Source organism: Enhydra lutris, unplaced genomic scaffold, assembly GCF_002288905.1.
Source record: "Enhydra lutris kenyoni isolate GAN:26980312 unplaced genomic scaffold, ASM228890v2 scaffoldscaffold5, whole genome shotgun sequence".
Classification (NCBI taxonomy): domain Eukaryota; kingdom Metazoa; phylum Chordata; class Mammalia; order Carnivora; family Mustelidae; genus Enhydra; species Enhydra lutris.
Window position 1 is genome coordinate 2,652,596 of NW_019154089.1, and position 11,729 is coordinate 2,664,324.

General features: G+C 40.0%; 1 protein-coding gene across 5 annotated transcripts in view; it reads left to right on the forward strand.

Annotated features, from left to right (window-relative positions):
• LOC111140827 (bromodomain containing 8) overlaps positions 1-11,711 on the forward strand; it is a 35,567-nt gene extending 23,856 nt beyond the window's left edge. The window contains exons 21-27 of one of the 5 annotated variants that reach the window (XM_022493021.1): positions 2,670-2,948; positions 3,957-4,224; positions 4,785-4,965; positions 7,998-8,087; positions 8,185-8,253; positions 9,862-10,039; positions 10,995-11,711. In XM_022493021.1, the coding sequence (XP_022348729.1) occupies positions 2,670-2,948; positions 3,957-4,224; positions 4,785-4,965; positions 7,998-8,087; positions 8,185-8,253; positions 9,862-10,039; positions 10,995-11,045 (1,116 nt within the window). In that variant the 3' untranslated portion in view covers positions 11,046-11,711. Of the gene's footprint in view, positions 1-136; positions 522-2,669; positions 2,949-3,956; positions 4,225-4,784; positions 4,966-7,997; positions 8,088-8,184; positions 8,254-9,861; positions 10,040-10,994 lie in introns of those variants that run through there. The other 4 variants (XM_022493022.1, XM_022493020.1, XM_022493024.1 and 1 more) reach the window with 4 other exon arrangements.
• The last annotated feature ends 18 nt before the right edge of the window (positions 11,712-11,729 follow it).

Sequence of the window (11,729 nt, forward strand, 5' to 3'; positions counted from 1 at the left end):
CTCATTTCCTGGATTTTTCCGCTGATTTCTCTTCCTTCTTCCCCAAGATACCACATCCCCAGCATTGTTGCAACTTTTTTCTTAACCTCCTGATCAACTCACTCATGCTCCCTTTCTTTGTCTGCCTGTCATCTAGGATGGGGGCACCAGGGGGCGCCGCTGTGCCATTGAAGCAGATATGAAGATGAAAAAGTGAAGCTTCAGAGTATCCTCATTGAGCTGAACCTGAAGTAGAAGTAAACAAGATAGAGCTTGGGCTTGTCGGCCCAGTTCCAGAAGTGGAAGTTACAGAAGAGGAGGCACGTGGGCCATGTGACATGAGCTGGGGAAACTCTCTCAGAGAGTTGGAGTAGCACAATTGCCTGTTGTAGGGCAAAAATCATGGGCTATGTTAATGTCCTAATGTGTAGCTAGCAGATTGTAGCTAGTTTGTACTGTCTGGTGAAGTGTACAGACTTTTTAAAACAAAACACCTGTGAAGTGTGTGTGTACACAATAAAGTGAAAGAAAAGAAAACTCTAGCCTTTGGTGTGTTCTATGTCTATGTGTGTGTGTGAGAGGCTTGAGATTTTTTTCTGCATGATAGTTGTTATATCATCTGTGGAAATGAGATGATTGGGGGAGGAAGTGGTATTATAATATGAACTGTTCAACAGCCTAGAGAAGGTAAGTAACCAAGATTGAATTTATAATTAATGTTTTAAAGTGTTGCATTGTGTATTGAGGATAATCTTATTCAGCTTTTCTTGAATGTTTTGGGAAAACTTAAGGTTTTCAGAGTTCTGTTTATGGTATTGCTTTTAATGAATGTTAGAGCATGGACAGAGGTAGCACTGACCTTTATCTCAGACATTTGTCCTACTTAGTGTACTATCTTAGCAGGTAGTATTTCTAGGACAGTGTGACACTATTTCCTTCCTGATTCTATATGTAGGGTTCTTGTGTATTTTATAATTCATTGCTATTTGAAGGCTAAAATCAGTTTAAGGGGAAATTTATCATCTGAGTTTATTCCAATTTTTGTTACTAAGTAAAAATTAACTCCATGAGGTGAACCAGTTAGGAGCCTTATATTACACAGAAATGGACATTAATAGGGTATTATCTAGTACATTGAGATTTCTTGAAAAAGATGTGTTTAAGAAAGATAATAGTTACTGATCTTTCTGGCTTAAACTATGAAGCTTGTTAGGATGCTAAGGAAGTAGAAGACACAGTCTTGTGGGTTGACAGAAGGGAAGTCAGTCAATCCAAGAATTAGAAGATCAGTAATTGTAATACAGGGGTGCCTACGTAGCTCAGTTGGTTAAGCATCTGACTTGATACCAGCTTAGGCCTTGATCTCAGGTTCAAGCCCCTCATTGGGCACCACGCTAGGTGTGGAGCCTACTTTAAAAAAAAAAAAAAAAGGGAAAAGTATATTCCCAAAGCAGTCTATCAACTTGCATGTGGTACAAGTCATGAAGCCCTAAAAATGGGAGAAGATTGTAGAGAAGATCCATGAAAGGATACAGACTTTGGGTTGGTAGAGAAGGTGACAGATGTGCTTTACAGCACATTGGATTAAAGCTCAAGAAACTGACCAGGAGTTTTTGGCATTTATTTAGAACAGAGGATGGGCATTGAGAAAAGTTTCCATGGATGGAAATTGATAAGTGGGCTTGTTGACTGAATATAAGAGAAGTAAAGAGGATTAGGAAAATAGTGTTGATAAGAGGGAAAAGGGAGTTTGGGGAAGAAAATGATTTTGGAGATATTCAGGAAGAGAAGTGATTTTAGTTAGAAATATTAAAGCAGATGGTATGGCGCCTTTGCGTACCTGGAAAAATGAGACCAGAATGCACATAAGAAGTAAAGGTGGAGATACAGGAGCTATTTGAGTAGAGATCAAAGTTGAAACCTCAAAATGCAGACCTTATTTTTAAGTATTAATAAGGAAGCAAAGGCCAGACAAGAACATAAAAGAAGGATTTCCTGCAACTGGTAAAAGAGAGGAGGGAGGGGTCCCGGGGTGGCTCAGTCAGTTGAGTCTGATTCTTGATGTCAGCTCAGGTCTTGATCTCAGGGTCATGAGTTTGAGTCCCACACTGAGCTGCATGCTGGGTGTGCAGCCTACTTAAAAAGGGAGAAGAGAAAGGGGTAAGAAAATCAGGATAGTGTAGTGTAATGAGAGGAGGGGAAGATACTTTTAAAACCTATACTGTACTCATTCTGAGAAGTGAGTTGGCTATGACTGGAAGAATGCCACAGATAATTTTAAAGTATGTTTTGAGGATTAAATGGTTGATTAAAAATGTCTATACACTTAGCAAAATATCTCTTGTCCCTTAAATGTATTGTCTTCCAGTTGAGTTTAGGGGTGACTGGGAATAGAAGAATTCTGTTCAACTAGCTATGCTCCTATACCTTTCTTTTGGAGTATGAGGAAACCCAAGAAAAAATTACTGGGTAATACCTCTGTTACACTGTTTAACATGAGGCTTTTTCATTTTATTCCTAATGGCAAACATTTCATCTCCTGATATCTCCCTTCAGTTAGCTTCTATTCTTTGTAATGGTGAGTAGAAAGAAGTTTCTGATCCCTCAACTTTGTACTGAAGATTGGAGATGAAAATGCCTTAGAAATAGCAGTATGAGTGAATTTAATGCATTTTTCTGTGTATTTACAGATGGGGCGTGAGTGGGTTTGGTTCGATTCGGAACAAGACTATCCCAATGACTCTGAGCTGAGCAACGACTGCAGGTCCCTCTTCAGCTCATGGGATTCCAGTCTGGATCTTGATGTGGGCAGCTGGAGAGAAACTGAGGAGCCAGGGGCTGAGGAACTAGAGGAAAGCAGCCCAGGGAGAGAACCTAGTGAGCTGCTTATGGGGGACGGAGGCAGTGAGGAATCTCAGGAAGAGGCAGAGGAAGTCAGCCGTCAGAATCTCCTCCACTTTCTGTCTGAGGTAATGGGGAACCATTATTTCCAAAGTTGGGAGAGTCTCCACTTCCTAAGAGAATGCTTGCCCATACGTACATTTCTACCACTCTTAATATTGTTTACTAAAATGCAAGCTCCACAGTGGCAGGAACTAAGTTAATTGTTATGTCTCTAGGACTTCATGCTAATACACAATATGTGCTGAATATGTACTTTTTGACTGAATGTTCTAAGATCCCAGCCATAAGGAGCCCAAGGTCATAGGAAGTGGACTGCCTTATGAATATCTGTTGCAATTCATTTTTCAGAGTCATGGGGGGTGACACCCGAACTCTTGGAAGGTTATAACATTATGACTTCAAGGCAATATTTTACAGTGTCCTTATTACCCTGGTTTAGGGCTGAAGGCCAGAAATAAACCGAATTGGATAGTTTATATTTATGTGGCAACTTAACACATTCAGGAGAACCTAGGTCAAGATAAATCCATATTATGTGTTGCTACTTCTTTCTGCAAAGTCTGTGGAGGAAAATTTTTCAACAGTTTTCTTGACTGCCACTCCCATTTGATCAGAGTTGACACTTGACATGAAAAATTAGAGCACAAGCTCTTTGAAGAGGCAAGAAATATATCTATCTTGTTTACTATTAGGTTCCTAGCAACTAGTTCAGTGTCTGGGTATCTGAGTTATTTTGTACATCTTATTTTTTTTTTTTGAAAGATTTTATTTATTTATTTGAGAGAGAGCACAAGCCGGGGGTGTGTCAGAGAGGGAGAAGCAGGCTCCCCACTAAACAGGGAGCCTGATGTGGGGCTCATCTCAGGACCCTGGGATCATGACCTGAGCCGAAGGCAGACGCCCAATCCACTGAACTACCCAGGAACCCCTTTTTTATACATTTTAATTGATGGAATGAATTAATTAATCTGTTTGCATCTCAAACTGAGTCATAGTGGCAATGTAATCATGTAACGTTATTGATATATAGATAATGGTTTCCACTGGTGTTCCTATGCATACTGTGATTGCAGGTAGCTTACTTAATGGAGCCATTGTGCATTAGCAGCAAAGAATCAAGTGAAGGTTGCTGTCTTTCATCTGGTACCAGACAACAAAAGGGAGGGGAAATGGAAGCTATTGAGAAAGAAGAGTCATGCGGAGAGCCTGAACAGCCTTCAGCAGGGGTAGACCCCGTGGTATTTGAGAAGTCACTGGGAGAAAATGGAAGGCCAGAGGTGGCTTCAGCACCCTCAGATATTTGTGTAATTCAGCCAATAACCACGGAGAGTGAAGAGGTGAGTGAGTAACTTAAACCAGCTGGCTGATTGGTCCTCTAACCAGGGAGGCAGAACACATAGTTACAGCATGCAGGCTAACCCCAGAAAGTTTGGGTTCCTGGGGGAAAATCCAGGTTTCAGCGCCCTTAACTATAAATGTTTTTTCACTGTAAATGGAGTAGTGGTGCTCTCTCTACCTTAGGTTTGCTGTGAAGTTGAAGTGAGACATTTCATGTAAAACACTTCTCTTAGTGCCTGGTTCACAGTGAGCAATCGATACACTTTAGAATGTCATTATGTTGAATATTAGGCCAGCAACTCCAGGGCCATACTGACAGTTTTAAAAGGATACAACATCCACCTAGAAATTAGTATATTGGTCTTTTATTTTTTCTTGGGATACAGAATCATAGTTCTCTGGCCAAATTGTCAACAAGAATTCATTGACTAAGGTCTGGTTAAGTCATCTTTCTCCAATCTCTTGTATAGCTTTATGTAATTGACCCTTTCCACCTTAAAGTCAGCCTTCATTTACCCCATGCAAGTAAAATTACCTTGCAGATAGTAAATCTCTTTCTAAAGATCTCTGTTTCTTGGCATTCCCCGGGGAGGTTCAGGAAGAATCCAGAGAGGAGGACCAGGGTGAAGGGTATGTGTCAGAGGTGGAAGACCAGCCCTCTTCAGGTGAGTGTGATGATGGCTTCAGCATTCAGGAGACTCCTCTGGTGGATATCCTTTTCAGCCGTGCTACCTCTTCAAATTTGTAAGTATGGATTTTTATCCAAGATTGTTAAGATTCACACTTTTACTTCTGTTTATGCCTACTTGAATTCATTACCATGAACATGGATTACTTTTGTAAATTAATAAAAAGAAATTAAAATTTGGAGAACACTAGGAATAGAACTAAATATAACTTTATTGTATAAATAGAAGTCTGTTTTCCTCTTAAGAAATAAATCTGTTTCAGGCATCTGGCTGGCTCAGTCAGTCGAGTGTGTGACTCTTGATCTTGGGGTTGTAAGTATAAGCCCCGTTTTAGGCAAAGAGCCTACTTTAAAAAAAAAAAGTTTCATTGACATTGAGAATCTCTTTCATAAATAACCTTTCTCTATTTTTTTAAAAAGATTTTATTTATTTATTCGAGAGGGAGAGAGAGCATGCATATGTTTGAGGCAGGGAGGGTCAAAGGGAGAGGAAGAGAGAAACCTTAGCAGACTGCGCTCAGCACAGAGCCTGATGTGGGGCCTGGTCTCACAATCCTGAGATCATGACCAGAGCCAAAACCAAGAGTTGGACGCTTAACCGACTGTGCCACCCAGGTGCCTCAATAAACTTTCTCTTTAATTACTGTATTTATTCAGGAAACATTGCCATTCAGATTGTCCCTCAAGTCTAATACTGAAACTGTACTTCTTTCAAAAATACTTAACTCCTTGTAACTTGTAATTAAAAATTATTTTGAAGTATTGATCTCCTTTGTTTCTTTTTTTTTTTTTTTAAGATTTTATTTATTTATTTGACAGAGAGAGAAAGATCACAAGTAGGCAGAGAGAGAGTGGAAAGCAGACTTCCCACCGAGCAGAGAGCCCGATGTGGGGCTCGATCCCAGGACCCTGAGACCATGACCTGAGCCGCAGGCAGCGGCTTAACCCACTGAGCCACCCAGGCGCCCCTCCATTGTTTCTTTTTCACAGATCCTGGGAAATTGTTTGTATAATTGTCTTCTTATAAATAATTATGAAGCTAAAGAGTACACTGTGGAAACTTAATTTTTTTTTTTTTTTTTTTCAGTAAAGGGAATTTTTTTTTAAGATTTTATTTATTTATTTGACAGATAGAGATCACAAGTAGGCAGAGAGAGAGGAGGAAGCAGGCTCCCTGCCAAGCAGAGAGCCTGATGTGGGACTCGATCCCAGGACCCTGAGATTATGACCTGAGCCGAAGGCAGCGGCTTAACCCACTGAGCCACCCAGGCGCCCAGGAATTTCTTTTTAAATCAGAAAAAAAAAGTTTTTGTTATGGTAATAAACAGTTCCTTTTCTGGGCCTGGTCTTGTATCTATATACTGAGAGAAGATAGCATGAAGTGTTGTTTTTTTAAGTAGCAGATTTCAAAATTCTGTTATGCAAGTAGAACACAGCTTAATACCTACGTTGTTGAAGAATTGCTTCCTTTGCTTTTCTGTAACGTCCTGTGTAAGTATGAACAGAGGGCATATATGACGACTTTCCAGAAAACGGGAAATCTCTAATCTGGGACATTTTATCTCATGACATTTTAGTACCTTGAATGGCAAAATCCACGTTCTTATTTTAGGATTTAGGATAAACATGGAATATTTATTAGAAAACAATAGATAATAGTAATTGAGTTTCCTTGGCCAGATGACTTAAGGGAAATAAAAAGCTGAGATTTTGTGTTACAATCAGGCAAGCTTAAAACTACTTTGAAAGATAGACGTTCTCCAGGCTCCTCTTTTCTTGGTTCCCCTTAGTTGGTACTAACTCTCAGGAAAAAATAGAAGTAGAACCTGTGGAGCACCACTCTAAGCCTGCAGGTGCTTTCTGTTCCCATGTTTTTACTTGTTTCCTGACATGGCATTTCCAAATAGGTGGAAATAAAGGTAAGCTAGGGATTATTTCTTAAAATATTGCAAAGGTGATAAATTATGAGGTTACAAAACCTAAGGCAGTACCTTTCATATAATGGAAACTTAATACCGTTTGTGTGGATATATGAACAAAAATGCCCTGGTACCAAGGAACTGTTATTCATTCTGGTCAACTGACCAGAAATAAAGGAAGAGGTTTGTTTTGGTCTTTAAATGCCTTGTTCTGATAGGGTTCTGGATTTAAGGACAGTTGATTTTTGTGTATATAATTTAGATGCAGATGAGATACCATATCCTGAAACTGGATAGTTGTTTGGAATTGTTCAACTTGGAGAAAGATAAAATGAGATGTGAGTTGTGCTTGAATGGACACACACCGTATGGTATATAAAACACAAAGAGGGTGTGAAACTTTAGGTGTAAGAAGAACTCATTTTGAGAGATTAATGCAATATATTAAGTAGGAAGTATAACGTAATGTTAAACTTTGGAATAAAGAGAAAACTTGTCAACTGGGAAGATTATAAGATGAAATAAAACATTGGACAGTAGCACCTGGAAGAAAAAATAACTAGACCATTTAGCCCAGAGAAGGAAGGGCCATGAGGAAAAATGAGGTTTTTTTTAGGTATTTTGTTAGTGGAAAGGAAAAATATGTAAATTATATAGAATTCAGATGAAATAGAAGGGAATTCCCTAAGATGTATAACCAAGTATTTCCTTCTCAGGAAATGTAGGAGAAATACTTATTACTGTGGCATGTTTCTGCATAAACATAGGACCAGATTCATTTCCGAAATACTTAATACTATGAAATATGTGAGCACTTACTATGTACCACGCACTTGGGGAGCATCAGTGAACAAAGACTACCTCATACACCAGTTTTTTAGAGTCACAAGTGCTGAAGAGCAAATCAGCAAGAGTCCAAAAGACAGAAGCAACTGTAGATTGATAGTAGAAAATAACTATTTCATTAGGTAATAGTGACCGGTAAGAGAATATTTGTAGTGTTTGGGTTCTCTTATGGAAGGATTAAATATGTTTTAATTTCTGGTGTTAGTTCCTTCCCATATTAAGTAGGAGCACTATATAATGAGGAAATCTCTTTACCTACCTGGGAGAGACAGAATACCATATGTGAAGTTACTGTTTCCTTTCTGTCCTGTTTTATCATATAGGTCTGATATAGGCCAGAGTGACCCTGTTCAGGATCACTTGTTATTTAAGAAGACTCTCCTGCCAGTCTGGAAGATGATTGCCAGTCATAGGTAGGTCTCCAAGCCACTCTTGGCCTTCACAGTCACTCTTCTCATTTGAATGACTTTCCAGAGTTTCTTCATTCTCTCAGAGTTTGTCCCTTAACAGGTTCAGCAGTCCTTTTCTGAAGCCTGTGTCAGAAAGGCAGGCCCCAGGATACAAGGATGTGGTGAAAAGGTCAGTGGAAAAGGGGTCAAGAACAGTTGGTTGCTTCTATATCTGTCTTTTCAAACTTTATTTCTGATCCATCCATCCTTCTTTCTTCCTTCCTTCCTTCCTCCCTCCCTCCCTCCCTCCCTCCCTCCCTTCCTTCCTTTCTTTCGATTTTATTTTTAAGTAATCTCTACACCCAACATAAGGCTCAAACTCACAACCCCAAGATCAAGAGTCACATGTCCACCAATTGAGTCAGCTAGGTACCCTGATCATTTCTTTATTTCTTTTAGATTACTTACAAACTCAAGATACATTTTATATCTGAACACGTTTGTAAAGTAAGGGTAAGCTTGGTCTTCATTTGAGAAAGAATGCAGGGAACAAAAGGATAATAATAGGCTTTTTTCTTTTTTAGTATTGATTTTTTTAAAAAAGATTTTATTTATTTATTTGACACAGAGAGAGAGAGAGATCACAAGTACACAGAGAGGCAGGCAGAGAGAGAGGGGGAAGCAGGCTCCCTGCTGAGCAGAGAGCCCGACGTGGGGCTCGATCCCAGGACCCTGAGATCATGACCTGAGCTGAAGGCAGAGGCTTTAACCCACTGAGCCACCCAGGCGCCCCTTAGTATTGATTTTTAAGTAACATCCATTCATTGTAATCTTCCATAAGCAAATCTTCCATACCAAAGCCTTTGATAGCTTTTGGTACTTTCTTTTGGACCAAAGCTTTAAAACATTATATTCATCAAGCCGTTATAAGTATGCTAAGGCAAAGATGGTAATACAAATGGCTATTATAAACATTGATAGCACTATTTTGGATTTTTATAGCATAATTCATTAAAAATGCTGTCATAAACCAGTGTTTTAATGGAGTATAAAAGATCAGGAAAGCACCTTTGGGCACAGACTCTTTCATTCTATACGTGAGGAAAGTAAGGCTCAGAGGTGCTCATGACTTGGGGTGATCAACAGTAAATAGCAGAGCTAGAACTAAACCCTAGATTCTTAACCTCCTAGTTCAGTCCTCTTTCTACACTGTTATGTCTTCCCTTATCTACTGTCTCTCTGTGTCTCATTAGTTATTTATCTAAACATTCACTTGATTCACACTCTTTTCCACAAAAGAAGAAAAAAATTCTTAGCTTTTGAGTATATAGTAAGAACAGCAGATTAAACAACTTGTATAGGACTACACATTGAATAGTCAGTAACTCCTCTGTGACAGACTAATCATGGGTCTCCTTACAACTTTGGTATGTGGGGCCAGTGCCCCTCCTACAGGGGTAGAGTATAGTGGCCTCTGGAGTCAGGCTGCTTCTAAATTGGAATCCAAGCTGTGTGACTTTGAGCAAGTACTTAACCTCTTTAGCATTGGTTCCCCACTGCCAGTTGGTGATAATAAGGTACCTAGCTTTTATAAGTTTACTGAGAGGGTCAAGTGAATTAATATACAAAGTACCTTGTACTTGGCAAGGTAAGCACTTGGCCTGTTGTAAAAAATCAAATGTTAGCTGCTGTTGCTATTTTATTATTTGATGGGAATTAAGAGCTGGTTCTCTAAGAGAGCATGTTAGGTCCCACATAAAGGTTTTGATTTCCTTTGGTTTCTCTTGGCCATCTGCAGACCCATGGACCTAACTAGCCTGAAAAGGAATCTGTCTAAGGGACGGATTCGCACCATGGCTCAGTTCCAGCGGGACCTGATGCTGATGTTCCAGAATGCTGTGATGTACAATGATTCTGATCATCATGTGTACCATATGGCTGTGGAGATGCAGCGAGAAGTCTTAGAGCAGATTCAGGTACTATATGTAGCGAGCTGTAAGAAAAAGGAGTACAGCCTCTGGAATCTGATTTCAGAAAGTCTGTGAGAATAAGAGCGATGTTAAGGTGACCTTGTTTTCTCAGAGTTTATGTTTTGTTTTGTTTGTTTTTTAAAATATTTTATTTATAATTTGACAGAGATCACAAGTAGGCAGAGAGGCAGGCAGAGAGAGGGGGATGCAGGCTCCCTGCTGAGCAGAGAACCCAATGCGGGGCTAGATCCCAGGACCCTGAGATCATGACCTGAGCCGAAGGCAGAGGCTTAACCCACTGAGCCACCCAGGTGCCCTCAGAGTTTATGTTTAGACATGGTTAAAGGCCCTGAAGTATTGACATTGTACCTACTGCTTTGGAAAACTCTAAGCCTCTGTAGGACCAGCTTTCATAGATAGTGAAGTAAACTAGTATAGGAAGATAGGCAGCAGTGGAGGAGTCTCAAGAGAGATGGGGATAGATAAGTAACTGGAGCTCCTGTTTCCAGGGCCTCAAGTCAGAGGGTTAAACATGCAGACCAAAGCTATACCTGTTGATATTAATGTATGTTCAGACTGTCCCATCTACAGGGGTAAGACATGGTAGGCAGAAGATGACATTTGGGAGTTTCTTTTCTGGGAAGGAGCATATTTAAAAGGAAAAAAAGCATAGTCAAACCTCATTGCAGAAAAAGAAAATTGCGTTCAAATCTCTATAGTTTTGGGGCGCCTGGGTGGCTCAGTTGGTTGGGCAACTGCCTTCAGCTCAGGTCATGATTCTGGAGTCCTGGGATCGAGTCCCACATCGGGCTCCCTGCTCAGCAGGGAGTCTGCTTCTCCCACTGACCTCTCTCCTCTCATGCTCTCTCTCATGCTCTCTCTCTCTCAAATAATTAAAAACAAAAAACAAATCTCTGTAGTGTTTAAGATTCATAGCTTGCTATCTGCCTTGACTCTGTAGGTGCTGAGTATTTGGTTAGACAAAAGAAGAGACTTAAATAGTTTGGAATAAGAACCAGCCAGCTATGTGGATGATGGAAAACGTCTGGATAACCAGGAGCTGCTGTCCTGAACTTTTCTGGATTTGGGACCTTTTACTGAGGCTCAGAGAAGATCCCAGTACTTGTTTACCAGTTTTCTGTTGCTTTTCTAGTAAGAAAAATGTGTTAACTCACAACCAAGGAGTCAAAGGTGTCTGTGGACATAATATAAAACAGGGAAAGCTGAGGTCTGGGGTTATGCCATAAATGTTGCTCACTTCTTTGTTCCGAAGGCTTGATTTAGATGTAACTAAATTAAGCCTCTTATAACTGTTCTATAAATAAATGTTATTTCACAAGTTGAAGATTGCTTTTTTAATGATTACAGAATCTGGGAATAAAGGGGACAACATCTGGTGTAATGACCGTAAGGTATTTGACGTGGGTTTCTTATATATGCTATCTGAAACGGGATGGTGGGGGATGAGGGGAGAATGTCTACAATTTTCTCATTATTTATAAAGATATAATTGAAGCGTCCTTTAAATGGCTAGGAGGGTAAAATAAGATGAGGAAAATGTTGGAAAATGTCTAGTGCTCGAAGATTGGCAGGGGGAATAAAGACGGGTGTAGGCTTGCTCCTTCCCTTGATTAAAAAGAACCACCCAGTCTGTGACACACTGTGCTGGGATTGGCCCTCTGCGGCCGCCGTCCCT